The sequence below is a fragment of the Tupaia chinensis genome, unplaced genomic scaffold, assembly GCF_000334495.1.
Source record: "Tupaia chinensis unplaced genomic scaffold, TupChi_1.0 Scaffold000502_1, whole genome shotgun sequence".
Lineage (NCBI taxonomy): Eukaryota > Metazoa > Chordata > Mammalia > Scandentia > Tupaiidae > Tupaia > Tupaia belangeri.
Genome location: NW_006160014.1, coordinates 763,072 through 779,403, shown reverse-complemented (window position 1 = coordinate 779,403; position 16,332 = coordinate 763,072). Strand labels below are relative to the sequence as shown.

The window sequence follows — 16,332 nt, the reverse complement described above, 5'->3', positions numbered from 1 at the left end:
CCACCACACCCTTCCTTAACTTACCTCCCCTTGACCAGGCAGATAGATTTGCACGCCATGGGCTCCAGAGTCTGATACAGGGTGAACCAGCAATGCATCCCCTAAAACACACCAGAAGCAACTCTGAACTGAGGGGATTGGTTCCCAGACCAGGGAACATCAATGTACCTGCCTGCTACAACACCAGCCACCACCACTACAATGTATCTGCCCCCCTGCACCACCAACCTCACTGTCCTCCCGCTTTGTGCATCCACAGTTACAGCTGTGTAGTACTATTCAGCCCTATCCTCACCCAACAACTGCTCCCCTCATTTCTCACCAAGTAAGAACTGATCATCTATACTGAAGGTGGTCACATCTTGAGGATACTGCACCCACAGAGGCCTAGGAAGGAAACAATGTAAGAAAGGAAGATAGCTGCCATTTATGCTCTCCTAAGAAGTGGAGATAAAGACAGCACAGCCGTAAGACCCAGAGGTTTGCAGCTAGACAGTCTGACCAAGGTTCAGGCCTCAGTTATGCAACCCAGCCTTGGTCTAGACGTTTAATTTTCTATCCCCATCTCTGTGACTATTTCACCCCTGCTCCTTCTTCAAACTGTTCTGCACAGCAGCCTTCCACTGGCCTCTTCATACACGTCATTGTCCTGGCATGCAAGGCCTTCCCTCTAAGAGCAACTTCTACCTCTTTCTCTGGTTCTTTACCAGAGACAAATTCACTTCTGATTAAGTTTTTTTTTTTTTTTTTTTTTTTCTGAGAGAGAGATTTTTGCTATAGTACAAGCATAGTGCCTGTGTTTGGCAGAGAGACAGAAAGCAAAAAATCACCACCCAGGGGAGATGGCCACACCTTCTCCTCCATTCTCCTCTCGGGATTTTGGGCATATAGACATGCACACGCATGCGTGCACCTGGTATGAGTTTCAAGCCGCTGGGTCTGGGACTCAAACTACAGTTGACTATGTGGGAGTTCAGCACCTTAACCACTATACCGTGGTCTTCTACTTAGGAATTTTTTTTAAAAGAAAGAAAGAATGAACGAATGAATGAATTTATGTATGTATGTATGTATGTATGTATGTATGTATGTATGTGGGAATGTCCAGTGCCTTAACCACCATGCCACCTGCTGGCCCCAATCTTTCCTTCACTCTTGACCTTGAAATCAGATTCATTCCTTTATAAAATTCTGGTTAGTGAAGCAAGAAGCCCAGAGATGCAGCCCAGTTCTTACTGTCCCTAAGTCACCTCAGCTCACTCTACACAAACCCAACCACATGGCTTACCTCATGACAGGAACCCCTTCACGATGAGCCTGATAGAAGAGGGTGTACCAGAAGGGCAGCAAGGAATATCGCTGATGCAAGGCATCTCGGATTATGTCATGGTACTGAGACTGTAAGAGCCATGGCTCTCGCCGCCCAGTGTCCAAGTGTGCATGTGCCCGGAAGAATGGCTGATAGGCACCCATCTGGTACCAGCGCACAAGCAGCTCTGGATCCGGGTTTTTGAAGAAGCCACCCACATCCGCTAGCAAGAGGGAGGAAGCACATTGAAAAAAAAATGAAGAATGCTATCTGAGGAACTTCAACCCTGGACTCTTGACTTTTTGCTGCTGCATAAGGTCCTATGCCCTCTACTTTGCCCCCTACTCCCATTAAACTAAGATCCCAAATCCCTCCTCCTCTTACCCCCACAAAAGGAAAGTCCCACCAGCCCCATGCTGAGACACATAGGGATAGAGATCTTCAAATGGTCCCATTCAGCAGTGTTGTCTCCTGTCCACACAGCTCCTGAGGAAGACAAGAGGGAGGGTGCTTGCTCATTGTGAAGGGGCTTGGCTTTTTTACAGAGCTGACTGCTATGATCTGCCCCATCTGCTCTGGGCCCCACGGAGCCTACTAAAGACGGCAGAGTGCACAAGAACACTTGAACAGAGATTGGACTATCAACTCCCTGGCTCCCCTTAAAGTATACAACTGAGGATCAGCAGGAGGCATGGAGGTTAAGGTGGCTGGGCCCCACACAGCTGACTAGGTGGTTCGAGTCCTAGACCTGGTGCCTTGAAAATCACACTGGGCACTTGTGCATATGTGCCCAAAATTCTGAGAGGAGAAGGGAGGAGAAGGGACTATAGCATGCCCATCTCCCCCAGAGGGTGATTTCTCACTTTCTCTCTCTGCCTTTGTCTCTCCCCGGCAAGTACATACACCGTATAGCAAAACAACTTAAAAAATAATAAAGTACACAATTGGGAGAGTATAGTGTGTCCCTTTCAAAGGACGACCACCTAGGCAGATTTCTCAGAGAGCCAGAGTCAAGCCCCAGGCTCCGGTGATCTGCCCTTCACACCCTTGCCACAGCCCTGCCCTCCCAATCTTACCAAATCGCTGGGAGCCAGCGAAGAAAGCCCTGCTCAGGACAAAAGGGCGTTCTATACCCCCAGAGCGCAGTATCAGCCCATCAGCCGTCGCCATGTGCTAGATTGGGGAGAGGAGGAAAGGGACAGTGAGGAATAAGAGCCAGCTGTCATCTGTTGCAAGTTTCTTGGTTCTCAGACTTCGGGTTCTGTTTTCTCTCTTCCCATCAACTCTTTCTCAGCCCCTTACCACATAGAGGCCATAGATGTTGTGAATGTCCCGGTGCTCCCAGCCCCCATAATGCTGGGCATCCTTGAGCATGGTGACCTCAGGACCATTGAACACAGATGGTTCGTTCATGTCATTCCAGACAAAGAGGTTGGGAGCTGAACCCTGGAAACACAGGCAGAAATGGGGATGGAAGGACAGAGGGAAGGAAGAAGACAGTGTTAGAGCAGAGAGCTCCTAGGACTCTAAAAAGATGAATTTTTCAAGGTCCTCCCAAGACCATCATGGCCCCTGATAAGTCACTGCCACCAACAAAAGCAGGACTGACAAGAGAAAGACTGATTTAGGGAGGCAGGGTGGGAAATACAACAGCAAGTCACAGGGAGAGGCACTGCCTACCTCATAATTGTCATAGTTGAACATGTTAGCCCACCAGGCCCTCATCGTGGGATTAGTGAAGTCAGGGTAACTAGCTGAGCCTGGGAGAGGATTAAGGGTGACTGTCAACCCCAGCAAGCAGAACAGCCACCATACTACATCCCTGGCCTCCCAACAGCCTGTCCCTCAATTTGGGCCTGCCTACCTGGCCAGCACCAGCCCTCATAGTCAGAGCCATCCCGGGTTTTAACATATAGCCCCTGGTTCCGCAGCTCTTCATGTACTCGGTAGCCAGCATCCACCTTGATGTGGGGGTCCACAATGGCCACCAGCTGGGGGCAGGGAACACGGGTGGTCAGTGCTTACCAAGGCTTTTACACCTTAGTCTTATTCTAAGACTGATCATAGGTATAGGTCTCTCACCTTCCGCCTCTTGGAGGCCAAGTGCTCAAGCATGTTGAGGGGCTGAGGGAAGCGGCTAGGGTCCCAAGTGAAGTATCGCTTGCCATCAGCATGTTCAATGTCCAGCCAGATGAAATCACAGGGCATGTTGTGATCATCAAAGCCTTGATCCACTTCTAGCACATCGGCCTCATCCCGGTAGTTCCAGCGGCTCTGGTGGTAGCCAAGGGAGAAGAGCGGAGGCAATGCCTGGGTCCCTGCAAGTTCATCAAGGAATGAAGGTCACAGTGGAGATCAGAACCAATCTGGGCCAAAGGAGATACACAAAAATTGAGGAAGGCTTGTGAAGTAGAGGGAGGCTGAAGGGTACAGGGCTAGAAAACAGGTTGGGGCAAAGGACTTCTGAAAATGCCAGGAACCATCCCTTGAGAAGACAAGGGGAGAAAAATGAGGTTGTTGGCTAACAATGGGGACACCACGTACCTGTGAGACTAGCGTACTGCCGGAAGACGTCAGAAACAGAGGGCCCCAGCATCAGGAAAACATCGATAATGCCACTCTCTGACATCCAGCGAACATCTGTCTGTGGGGTTTCCCCAGATCCCTGCAGGTAGTCCAGCATCTTCCCAAACAGAGTCTGAACAGGTGACCAGAGAGAGATCAGACACGCATCTTCTCATTTTCCCGCCACAGGACAAAAGCAGGTTTCTTCTCAGTCTTCACACAGCTGGGTCTTACTCAGTCACTTTGGTCCGAGATTAAATACTACCTCCTCGATGATGCCTTCCTGGACTACTACCTAAAGCAGCACTGCTCCTATCCCCACAATATGACTAGTTCACCTCACTTTTTTTATTTTTATAATTTAAAATGAAGTCTTGCTATGTTTCCATCTTCCCACTTCAGCCTTCCAAACAGCTGAGACCAAGGCATGTGCCCTGGTGCCTGCTCTCCATTTCATCTCTTTGTTAGCGTTTACCCTCTCTGAGCTCATCCTGCCTTCTTTGTACCTGTTTAATGTCTGTCTTCCTCCCAAGAATAAGGATCTTTTCAACCTCACTTCATACTATAAGCCCAGTCCTAAGAAAAATGCTAGTATGTGGTAAATGCGTCCCCTCCACCCAGAAAAGGCAATGCCCTCCCCATGACTGCATCAACCAGGAGTGACTGGAGAACTCGGATGCTGCTCATGAGGCCCAAGGCCCCTTCTCTGACCCCGCCCTCAAACAGGCTATCCCACCAGATTCTTCAAAGCTCATGCCCCAGCATGCTCATTTATCTCAAGGCCTGGAGGATCCCACCTTGTTCCCGCCTGTGCTCACCTTCCCTGCAGTGTTAGAGGATATGTCAACCCAGGTCTCTGCGGCATTGAGCCAGAAAATGCCCAAATCGCGATGAGGGTTGTGTGCCAAAAGCACAGGCACAGACCCATACAGGGCCATCGGGTTGTACAGCTCATACTGGAACACATCCAAATTGTAGAGACGATATGGCTCCCCACCCCTGCAGGCAGATAGACAGACTTGGGCTAATAACTGGCCCCAGGATGCAGCACTTGGAACCCCCCATGCTAGAGACACAGGTGTGAGATAAAAATTGGCTCCATGGGGCCAGCCAGCGGTGTAGTGGCTGAGGCAGCTAGATCCCACGTGGCTGACTATGCAGCTGGAGTTCTAATTTGGTGACTTGAAAGGCACAGTGGGATATATGCGCACATGCCCAAAATCTCTTGAGGAAAATGGAAAAGAGGACAGCAGTGTGGCCATTCCCCCTTTGGGGTGCTTTCTCACTTTCCCCCTTTCTGTTTCTCTCTGGTGAGCACACGCACCCTTATAGAAAAACAAAAACAAAAACAAAACCAGAACTGATTTTTCTGTTCTCAAAGAATTTTCTGATCCTGATCACTGAAGGTGATGCCGGCACAGGAAGTAACCCATGCCTGCCTGGATATTCATCTGTCCTGACTTCTTCCTGCCCCATCCTCCCAGCAGATCCTGATGTCACAGTAAGACTCACTCAGTGACTTTCAGTCTCAGGTTGTCTGCATGCTCAGGGATCCCATACACATGTTCCATGCCTGGCAGAGAGAAGTCCAAACCCACAGACGTGGGGCCTAGAAGGAAAGCAAAGGACAAGCTCCAGAGCTGCTGCTTGGCAAAGACTCCCTGCTCCTCTGCCCAGGGCTCTCCCAGTCCCTCACCATATGGCTTGCTGTCAGAGTGAGTTTTGAATGTCTCCTCCCAGGCTCCCGGCTCATCTTTCTCTGCCTTCCCCTGGCTCTCCTCTGGCTGTAAGGAGGAAAGTGGACCACTACCAAATCATACGCCAGTTTTCTCTCTTCCCCTTTCCATTTCCTACACCCCACCCCTGATGGCGAGACTAAGCTCAAGTTTCTTGTAGACCTTATCCCTCCAGCCACCCAGTCGTCCCAATCGACTTGCCTTGTCACCGTCCCCAGGTGGTTCCTCGGACTGGGACCCATCACCCTCAGCTGGGTCTTTTGATCCTTGCCTGGAAGGTAGGAGAGCTGTCTGCTCCAATCCAGAAGGGGCAGGGACGAGGGGCTAGTGGAAGGAGGGGTAGGGGAATAGAGAGCCAAGGGTCCAAAGGAATGAAAGCATTGGAGGAAGGGACTGAATGTTAAAGTTTGGAGAGGGATCCCCAGTGGAAAGGTAAGTTTGCAAAGAACAAGAAGAGAAATAAGAAAGGGAAATGAGGAATAAATGCCACTAGGCGGTGCCCTTCACACACAGCCCCAAGTCACTAAGCCATGCCAGCATCCCAGAAGAGACAGGCAGGATGGTTCAGGGGCCTGGGTTCTGAATGTCAGTCCTGGCACTGCTGCCTCCACTGACAGACCCTGGTCCCAGCACCCTCAACGTGCTCAGCCTCATGCCTCATGAGGGTTTCGCAAAGGCAAGTGGGTCATACTATACCAAGTCTCTACAGACACAGGACTTCTAGAGGTTCTGCCAAAGAATGCTTTCAAGGGCAACTGGCAAGCAGCTCTGCCCAGATCCTTAGCTGTACCCTAGCTGAGATCCAGGAACCCCAATCTATCCACCCCTTGGTTATGCAATAAGCTCCCTATATATATTCCTTAAGGATTTCAAACATTTCATCTTCCCTCCCAGCCAGGGGGATTGGGAACAGGGAATGACTGAAGGGCAGGTAAGGGCAAAGGAACAGATACAGTACCAGTGGCAATGAATTTACCTAGAGAAAAGGTTCTTGATCTTATCCCATATGCTACCGAGCGACAGACTAACTTTATCCGAGAAACTGGGACAGGAGGAAATGGGTAGGGAAGGGGAAAAGGAGGCACAAAACCAACACAAAAACAGAAACATAAAAGTGAGTTTCAGTTGACAAACTTCCAGAGATGGGGGATGGGGGAAAGAAACCAAAAAAAATAATAATAATAAAAAGCAAGAAAGTAAATCTGGCAAATGTGATGATATGAGAAGGGGAAGAGGGAGAGGCAGACCTAGGCAGGCCTCCCAGAGGAGGTGCCCAGGGTACAGCACAGAGACAAAAGTGACTGTCCCCTGGTCTGTACAGGAAATGGAGAAAACTATACCCCAGTATGGGTCCTACCCTCCCTGATAGCTTTTCCCAGATCCCAGCCCCTACCTGGCTACTCTCCACCCTGTGTCCTCCCAGAAACCCAGTGTCAAACCCTGAAACACCCCTAGACTATTTCACACTAGGTTCCTTGAAGTCCCAACCCCAGTACTCACGAGACCCTAGGAGCCCTCTGATGCTCAAAATCTAAGAGTCCTCGGGCATTGACACTAAGCAGAAGGCTGCGGTCCTCTAGCAGGTCAAGGCGAAAAGGCTGGGCAGTCAAGATGATTTTGTAGGGCCCCTCACCGACAGTAAGTTCCACACTGTTGTCGTCACGGCCAGAGACAGAAAGCCTAGGAAAAAGAGAGAGATGAGGAAGCACGAGCAGCTAAGAGTACTCATGACACTTCAGAAAAAAAGAGAACCTGGGGAAAAGCAGATGACGTAACGGTTGTCACTGGACTCCTACGTAGACAATCTCGGTTTGAGACTAGAACCCAGCAGCTTAAAGCTCACGCTGGGTGTATGTGCAATGTGCCCAAGATCTTCAGAGGAGGCTGGAGGAGAAAGGAGTGCAGTGTGGCCACCCCCCTAGGAGGTGATTTCCTGCTTTGTGTCTGTCTCTTGGGCGAGCACATGTGCCCTATAGAAAAATTCTTTCTTGAAAAAAGAAGAGCTAAGATTCAAAGAGTTAGATCCAAAGCAGCAACAATGCAGTGAAAGAAAAACTGATCAAAGGAACCAAATAAAGAACATAGATGGGGGCTGATAGGTGGCTTGGAGGTTAAGGAACTGAATTCTGCACAGCCAACTACACATTTCAAGACCCAAACCCGATGGCTTGAAAATCACACTGGGTATGTATGCATGTATGCTCAAAATCCTGAGAATGGAGAAGGGACTACAGTGAGGTCATCCCCTCCGGCGGCAGCTTTCTTACTTTCCTCTCTGTCTCTAGCAATCCCATACACCTTATAGCAAAAAATTAAAACACCTAGAAACAGGGCCAGCAGGTGGCATGCTGGTTGGAGCGCCATATTCCCACATGGCTGACCACAGTTCAGACCCAGATTCATCAGCTTGCTTTCTCACTTTCTCCAGTCAAATTAAAAAGTAATGATAAATGAAATTAAATAAAAATAAATTTTAGGGGCCAGCAGGTGGCATAGTGGTTAGGGGTGCTGGACTCCCACATGGCCAACCATGGTTCAAGTCCCGGACCTGGTGGCTTGCTTTCTCACTTTCCTTCTCTCTCTCTCTCTCTCACTCTGTCCCTCTCTGGTCAAATTTAAAATAAATAAATAAAGTTAAATAAAATGATTATTATTTTAAAAAATTTAAGGGACCAGCAGATGCCATAATGGCTACATCACTGGACTCCCATGTAGTCGACCACAGTTCGAGTCCCAGATTTGGTGTCTTAAACACACCGGGTGCATGTGCATGTGTGCCCAAGATCCTGAAGGGAGAATGAAGGAGAAGGGACTGTGGTGTGCCCATTTCCCCTGGGGGTAGGGGAGTGATTTCTTGTTTTCTCTCTCTCTCTGTCTTTCTGGTGAGCACTTGCAGTCTATAGCAAAAAATATATATATTAATAATAATAGGGACCAGCGGATGGCATAACAGTTATGTCACTGGACTCCCACGTAGTCGACTGCGGTTCAAGTCCCAGACCCAGCACCTTAAAACTCACACTGAGCACGTGTGCATGCAGGCAGAAATCCTGAGAGGAGAATGGAGGATAAAGGACTGCAGCATGGCCATGCCCCTGGAGGGTGATTCCTTGCTGTCTGTCTCTCTGCCTCTCCAGCGAGCATTCACGCCTTAGAGCAAAAACCTCTCTAAAAAACACAAACAGGATAATAAGCAGGCCAGCACGTGATATGGAAGATAAGGAGGCTGGATCCCACGTAACCAACTACATGCTTTGAGATTAGGACCCGAAAGCTTTAGAAACAAGCTGGGCACAGGTGTACATACCCAGAATCCCAAGAGCAGACTGGAGAAAAGACTGTAGTGTGACCATTCCCCTTGGGGGTGGTTTCTCAAGGTTACCTCTCTGTCTCTGAACTGAATCTCTCTCTGACAAGCACACACACCCTAGTGCAAAAAAGTTTTTTTTTAATTTTTAATTTTATTTATTCATTCATTTTTTAATTTGACCAGAGAAAGACACAGAAAGAGGGAAGTGAGAAAGCAAGCCACCAGGTATGGGACTCAAACCATTGTTAGCCACGTGGGAGTGTCCATCACCCTGGCCACCACACCACCTGCTGGTCCGCAGCAAAAAGTCTTAAAAAAATAAATTAGGGCCAGCAGATGGCACAGCGGTTACAGCACTGGACTCCCACATGACCGACTGCAGTTTGAGTCATGGACTGGGTGGCTTGAAACTTACACTGAGTGCATGTGAGTGCATGCCCAGGAGCATGGAGAAGGGATTGCAGCATGGCCATCCTCCTGGGGGATGATTTCTCACTTTCCCTCAATGTCTCTCTCTTGCCCCAACCCCACAACCCCCAAGCACACATGCCCTAATGCAAAAACTTCTAACCGCCCCCCACAAAAAAATAAATAAATCACCTGTGAAGTGGGTAGATAGCCCCGCCTGGGTCTAGGACTTGAATCATGGTCACCCATGTGGGTGTCCAGTACCTTTACCACCTGCTGCCCCCCCCCATTTATTCCAGGAGTGCAAGGATGGTTCAACATATTCAAAAATATAAATATAATACATCACATTAACAGAGAAAAGATAAATATAAATGTAATACATCACCCATGAAACCTTTTATACTCATTTTATTGACAAAAATTAAGTCTAAGGCCAGCAGATGGCATGGAGGTTAAGGCAGCTGGATCCCATATGGCTGACTCCACAGTTCAAGTTTCAGACCCGGAGAATTGAAAATCATGCAAGTACATGTGTGTGGGTGCCCAAAATCCCAAGAAAAGAATGGGGAAAGGACTGTAGTGTAGCTATTCCCCAGGGAGTGATTTCTCAATTTTCCCCTATGCATCTCTCTAGTGAGCACACACCCTATAGTAAAAACTAAAAAAAAAAAAAAAAAAAAAATTAAGTCAAGGGTTGGAGAGGATGTACATCAATGAGGTTTCTTATACTTTGTTGGCAATATAAACTGGCAAACTACTTTGGCTTTATCTCTGAAATTTGATCAACTCTTTGGTGCCAGCAGGTGATGTGGTGGTTAAGAGTCCTGGACTCCCAACATGGCCAATCACAATTCAAGTCCCAAATCTGGTGGCTTGCTTTCTCACTTTCCCTCTCTCTCACTCACTCTCTGTTGAATTAAAAATAAATAAGTTAATATTTAAAATAAATAAATAAATAAAGTTAAAATTATGAGACCAGTAGTTAGAGTAATGGCTATGTTGCTGAACTCTCATGCAGTCGACTGCGGTTCAAGTTCCAGACCCGGTGGCTTAAAATTCACGCAGGGCATGTGTGAATGCATTCCCAAGATCCTGAGAGGAGAATGAAGGAGAAGGGATTGCGGTGTGGTGTGGCCATCTGCCCTGGGGGGTGATTTCTCACTTTCTGTCTCTCTGTCTCTCTCTGTCTTTCTGGCGCCCTGTAGCAAAAACCTCTCCAAAAACAAAAAAGAAATTTGATCAACTCCTATTCTTTCTACCCTGCATTTTCTCTCCTAGCTTTACACCAAAGAGAAATTCCCGTACAAGGACAACAGGAGACATATACAAGAATACACAGGCCACGCAGCCAGTGTGCAGTGGTAAAAATGCAACACACTTCCAGGCATACCCATGTGGGAAGTTCACTAGTTCGCATCTAGACCACCCTGAGTATGCTGGAAAAGCAAGTGCTCAGGACCTACACTAACTGAAGCTAGGAACAGGTTACAGTGTTAAGACCCTGTCTGGTGCCAACAGGTGGTATGGTGGTTAAGGCGCTGGACTCCCACATGGCTGATCACTGTTCAAGTCCTGGACCTAAAATAGCTTTAATTTAGTACTAGTATTACTATTATTACTATTTGGAGATGTTTTTGCTATAAGGTGCATGTGCTCTCCAGAAAGACAGAGAGAGACAGAGATACAGAAAGCGAGAAATCTCCCCCCAAGGGAGGATGGCCATGCCGCAATCCCTTCTCCTCCATTCTCCTCTGGGGATCTTGGGCATGCATGCACACGCACCCAGCTTGAGTTTAAGCCACCGGGTCTGGGATTCGAATTGTGATCAACTACATGGGAGTCTAGCAACACAGCCATTACACCAACTGCTGGTGCCATAGCTTGCTTTTTCACTTTCTTTTTTTCTCTGTCCTCCTCTTGTGAATGCATATATCCTGTAGCAAATGGAATAATAATGATAAATAAAAAGGAAATAATTTTTTTTTTTGGAGAGGTTTTTGCTACAGGGCACATGCACTCGCAAGAAAGACATAGAGAGACATAGAGATAGAAAGTGAGAAATCACCCCTCAGGGGGGATAGCCATGCCGCAATCCCTTCTCCACTCTCCTCTAGGGATCTTTGGCACGCACACACACGCACCCAGTGTGAGTTTAAGCCACCGGGTCCAGGACTTGAACCACGGTCGACTACATGGGAGTCCAGCAACATAGCCATTACGCTAACTGCTGGTCCCAAAAGGAAATAATTTTTAAAATAATGAAAAATAAACCCTGCCTGAGGTAATATATCTCTGTCTCTCACTCATAGAACAAATAAACTTAAAAAAAAAAATGGGGTGGGTGGGACCATGGCATAATGGTTACATTGCTGGACTCTCACATAATCAACTATAGTTCAAGGCCCAGACCCAGCAACTTAAAACTCATGCTGGGCACATGTACGTATGTCCAAGATCCCTAGAGAGAGGAGGGGAAGGTACTGCGGCATGGCCATTCCCCCTGGGGGGTGAGTTTCTCGCTTTCTGTCTCTCTCTGCTCTCTGGCAAGCGCACATGCCCTATAGCAAAAATCTCTTCAAAAAAAAGGGGGGGGGGGACCAGTAATTGGCATAATGGCTATGTCACTGGACTTCTATGTAGCCAACTGCAGTTTGAGTCCCATACCTTATGGCTTAAACTCACACCGGGCGCGTGTGCACGCATGCCCAAGATCCTGAGAGGAGAAGGGAGGAGAAGGGATTGTGGCATGGCCAGCCCCCCTGGGAAGTGATTTCTCGCTTTCTATCTCTCTGTCTCTGTCTTTCTGGTAAGTGTATGTGCCCCATAGCAAAAACCTCTCCAAAAAAAAGGCAGGAGGGTGAAGCGGCCAGCAGGTTACATAGTGGTTAAGGTTGCAGACTCCCATATGGCCAACCATGGTTCAAGTCCTATACCTGGCTGCTTGAAAATCACTTCAGGAGGACCAGAAGATGGAGTAATGGTTACATCACTGGACTCCCACATAGTTGACTATGGTTCGAGTCCTGGACCCAGCAGCTTAAAACTCATGCCAGGCGTGTGTGTGTATGTGCCCAAAATCCCAAGCAATGACTGGAGAAGGGATTGCTGTGTAGCCATCCCCCTAGGGAGGTGATTTCTTGCTTTCTGTCTCTCTCTGTCTCTTTGGTGAGTGCACGTCCCCTATAGCAAAAATCTCTCCCCAAAAAAAAGAGAGAAAAAAGAAAAAAAGAAAATCAGGCCAGGCATGTGTACATGTGTGCCCAAAATCTGAGGAGAATGGAGAAGGGACTGCAGTGTGGTCATCCCCTTTAAGGATGATTTCTCACTTTCCCTTCTTCTCACTGTCTGTCTCTCTCTGCTGACTACACATGTCCTAAGGCAAAAAAAAAAAAAAAAGGAAAGAATGTTCATGCTAATACTTTGGATAGCAAGACACTGAGAATAACCCAAATGCCTATCAACACAGAAATTAGTAAGTAAGTTGGCATAGATCCATTGAACATATTATACAGCAATAAAAATGAATGAACTAGAGCTAAACACAGCATAATTAAATAATCTTACATGAAAAAAGGAAATCCCGGAACCAGCTGGTGTGGTGGTTAAGTGGCTGGATTCCACAAAGTGGTTTGAGTCCCAGACACGGTGGCTTGAAAAACATACCAGGCACATGTGAGTTTATGCCCAATGTCCCAGGAAGAGAAGGGATGTGGAATGGCAATGCTTTCTCACTTTCTCCCTCTCTCTGTCTCTCTCCAGTGAGTATGTATGCCCTGCAGCAATGAAAAAAAAGAAAAAGAAAAGAAAAAAGGAAATCCCAGAAGACCACATTCATCACAGCACTTTTCCTATAAAGTACAAAAAAAAAAAAATGTAATTTATTGCTTAAGCACATATACATATGCACTTATAGACACACATATACACACACACACACACACACACACACACAAGATAAAACTGTAAGAATGAAACAAACAAGAAAATGATAACTTCAGAATAATAATCACCTCTGAGGGAATCAGTTGTTTAGGACAATAAGGAGTATACAGCTAGGCTGGGTAGATTTACACCATTTATAGGGAGAATGACTGAATAATTAATCGCTAGAGGGCACAGGTACTCACCTGAGAAAAAGAGACAAAGAGGGAGAGATGAGAGGAGAAAGTACCCCTTAGTGGAGCATGCCCTGCTCCTCCATTTCTCCATCCTGTCAAGACTTGAGGCACACATGCACATGAGCCTAGTACTGTTTTTCAAGCTGCCAGGGCCAGGACTCAACCACAGTTGGCCATGTGGGATCTGCCTTCCCTTAACTACTAGGGAACTAATTACTTCCCTTAACTACTACCCTAAGGTCAGTCCCAGGGTAGAAGATTTATTATGTCATTTTCTGAATTAATTACTTGACAGCCTTGCATGGAAGAATGATAGTGTGCATTTGAGTATTCTTATTCTGGATATCTGAGGAAAAAAAAGAGAGGAAGGGAAAAAAAGAAAAGAAAATGAAGGACCAAGTGAACAAACCAGGGAGATACTATATTCCTAGGGGAGAAGATCTCTGCCTTATCTATTTCCTCTTCTAGCAGGCCTGGGACAAAAGAAGCAGGACCTTTGTTAAACAAATAAGGGTGAAAGAGAAAGCAGTGAAACAGAGAGGGATAGGGAAAGGTTGAGGAGTGCTAAGGTGCTAATAAGCTATTACCCTAATGTGGGAAAGTAAGCAAGCCACCAAAAAGAAGGTTCACCAGGAAAGAGAAAAGGGCTACAGAGAGGGATGTTTCTCAGAAGAACTTTACCGAGCAGTGGGGGGATCAGCCACCAGAACATCTGGCACACGGTATCGGGGCCTCCGGGACTCCAGCTCATCAATCCTGATCCGTGTCATGTTCTTTTGAAGCCCCTGGAGCTCCAGCACCAGCAAAACCTGTGAGGACAAAAGATTGGATCTGAAAAAAGGAAAAGGGGCTACCCACAGAATGCTCTCTGAACCCGTTCCCTCTTGAAGGGTCTCTTCTTTGAGCCCTTTCCCTAAGGGACCTGAGATCAGATTTCTTCACAAAGTAAAAGCTCCAAGGTTTGAATGGGACAGAATTATGGCTAGAGGTTCCCCTTCCCAAATTAATCTCAGCCATTTCCCCACCCCAGCAGACTCTTCCTTATCTCGCCTGACCTTGGTGACCTCATGGATCAGGTGGACTGTCAGAGCATCAGGACCAAGCTGCAGAGAGTCCAGCAAGGCTCGGTATGGAGAGAGGCCTGGCCTTATGCTTCGCTGCCGCCTGCCAAGTAGATGGGAGGTAAGGTAAGAGGACACACCGATGGCTCTGGGTCCCTCTATCACCTTTGGGCTACCCCAGCTGCCACAGACACCTCCCACAATACCCTATCCCCATCCCACTTTCCCAGAAATATCGTACTTGCAGAAAGAACTCTCTTCGCAGGTCTTAAAGTTGCTTCTATCCACAGCAAAGGTAATCCCCAGGCAGAACCCTAAACAAGTCAGTATCAAACCTGTCCGAGATCTAAGGAAAAAAAGGACAAAGAGGGAACAATAAGCAAAGGGGTCAGGAATAGCCACACCTTCAGAGGGTCACAGTCCCAGAAAATATCTCAGGAAAGAGGAGAGGAAGATGGAGTCATTTTAAACAGAAAAGACCCTGCTACAGTAGCACACGCTGGCAGACACAGATACTCAGCAGGCTGGGGTCACCTGGCGGGCCAAGATTCAATTCCCTAACCACCATAAAGGCTAGTCACAGTGGCATATGCCTGTAGTCCCAGTTACTTGAGGGGGTAAGTGGGAGAACTACAATATGATGAGACCCTGTCTTTTTTAAAAAAACAAAAAAAGTGATGTGATATTTGGTGTGGGGCTTCTTGCTAAACTACTTTAGCAGGGTTATAAGCTAACTTACAAGCTAAGGGATGTATAGGGATTAAATGTATAAAATAAATTAAAATTTAAAATAAATTTAAAATAATGAAATATACCATAAAGGCCTAACAAAATAAAACAAAACAAAAAAATTCTAAGTCATTTCAGAGCCTGTGAACTACTCATATGTACTGAGAGTGCTCTGCAAGTGTACCTCTGGTGAAATGTCCAAGTTTACTTTGAGAATGAAACTGATCTAGGTTAGACAGGAGGCATGTGAATGTTCTGAGTGTGTTGACGAACAACATAGTCCTGGGTGGTTTTAAAATTTCCAAGATCCTCTTTGGATGTTGATCACAGTTTTTGTGGACAGCTTTAGCCATGAGGTTCAGAGGCAGAGCACCCACTGGTCCAGAAATACAACCCAAGATGAATTAGTATTCGGCTGGTTTTGGTTTTGGTTTGCTCAACATCATGACTCAGGTAGAACAAACCAAACTATGGTGGGTGAGATGTAAGGTAGCTGGTCAGTGGTGACAAGAAAAGGCTGGTGGAAGTCCATATGAGCTACAATGTGAAAAGTGAGATGACCAGACTTACTGTGTGCACTCATGTTGTCTAGCAAACATCACTTTATCTGTATGACTCTTTCCATCTTGTAAAATTGACTAGAGTGGTTGCACAATAATATGAATATATTGAACAGTACTAAATTGCATATACTTGGACAGGGTTAAAATGTGTCAAAGTTTTGCCTTGATTAAACTTTAGTCAGGCCTCTCAATCTTTTAGTTTCCTCTGCATACTTCCTTGTAAAATCTCTTTTGAGTAAATAACCCTGCTAAAGTAGTTTAGCAAGAAGCCCCACACCAAATATCACATCACTTTAAATAAGTGATTAGGTTTTTATTGTCCACCACCCCCTGAATGATGTCTAATCACTCTATGTCTTCAGCAAGAATCTTAATATTTCAGTTTAACCAGAATCTCTCATATTCCTAATGTTTCTTTAGTCATTTTCTATCACACTGCTCCTCAGCTGTGAATTTCCACTGCCCATATTGTATTTGAGGTTGAACCCTATTTTCTCTTCCCCACTGAAACTCCCACTTCTGCGGACCAT

General features: G+C 46.7%; 1 protein-coding gene across 2 annotated transcripts in view; it reads right to left on the bottom strand.

The window, feature by feature from the left end:
* Positions 1–14,856, bottom strand: part of GANAB (glucosidase II alpha subunit) — a 16,192-nt gene extending 1,336 nt beyond the window's left edge. The window contains exons 1-19 of one of the 2 annotated variants that reach the window (XM_006156582.3): positions 14,752–14,856; positions 14,505–14,613; positions 14,131–14,258; positions 7,111–7,290; positions 6,587–6,652; positions 5,812–5,881; positions 5,571–5,658; positions 5,387–5,483; positions 4,693–4,873; positions 3,854–4,007; positions 3,392–3,627; positions 3,174–3,300; positions 2,990–3,069; positions 2,612–2,755; positions 2,386–2,482; positions 1,694–1,795; positions 1,289–1,532; positions 323–387; positions 25–101 (exon numbers count right to left, since the gene is read on the bottom strand). In XM_006156582.3, the coding sequence (XP_006156644.1) occupies positions 25–101; positions 323–387; positions 1,289–1,532; positions 1,694–1,795; positions 2,386–2,482; positions 2,612–2,755; positions 2,990–3,069; positions 3,174–3,300; positions 3,392–3,627; positions 3,854–4,007; positions 4,693–4,873; positions 5,387–5,483; positions 5,571–5,658; positions 5,812–5,881; positions 6,587–6,652; positions 7,111–7,290; positions 14,131–14,219 (2,097 nt within the window). In that variant the 5' untranslated portion in view covers positions 14,220–14,258; positions 14,505–14,613; positions 14,752–14,856. The remainder of the gene's footprint in view (positions 1–24; positions 102–322; positions 388–1,288; positions 1,533–1,693; positions 1,796–2,385; positions 2,483–2,611; positions 2,756–2,989; positions 3,070–3,173; positions 3,301–3,391; positions 3,628–3,853; positions 4,008–4,692; positions 4,874–5,386; positions 5,484–5,570; positions 5,659–5,811; positions 5,882–6,586; positions 6,653–7,110; positions 7,291–14,130; positions 14,259–14,504; positions 14,614–14,751) is intronic. The other variant, XM_006156583.3, reaches the window with a different exon arrangement.
* Between the last annotated feature and the right edge of the window lie 1,476 nt (positions 14,857–16,332).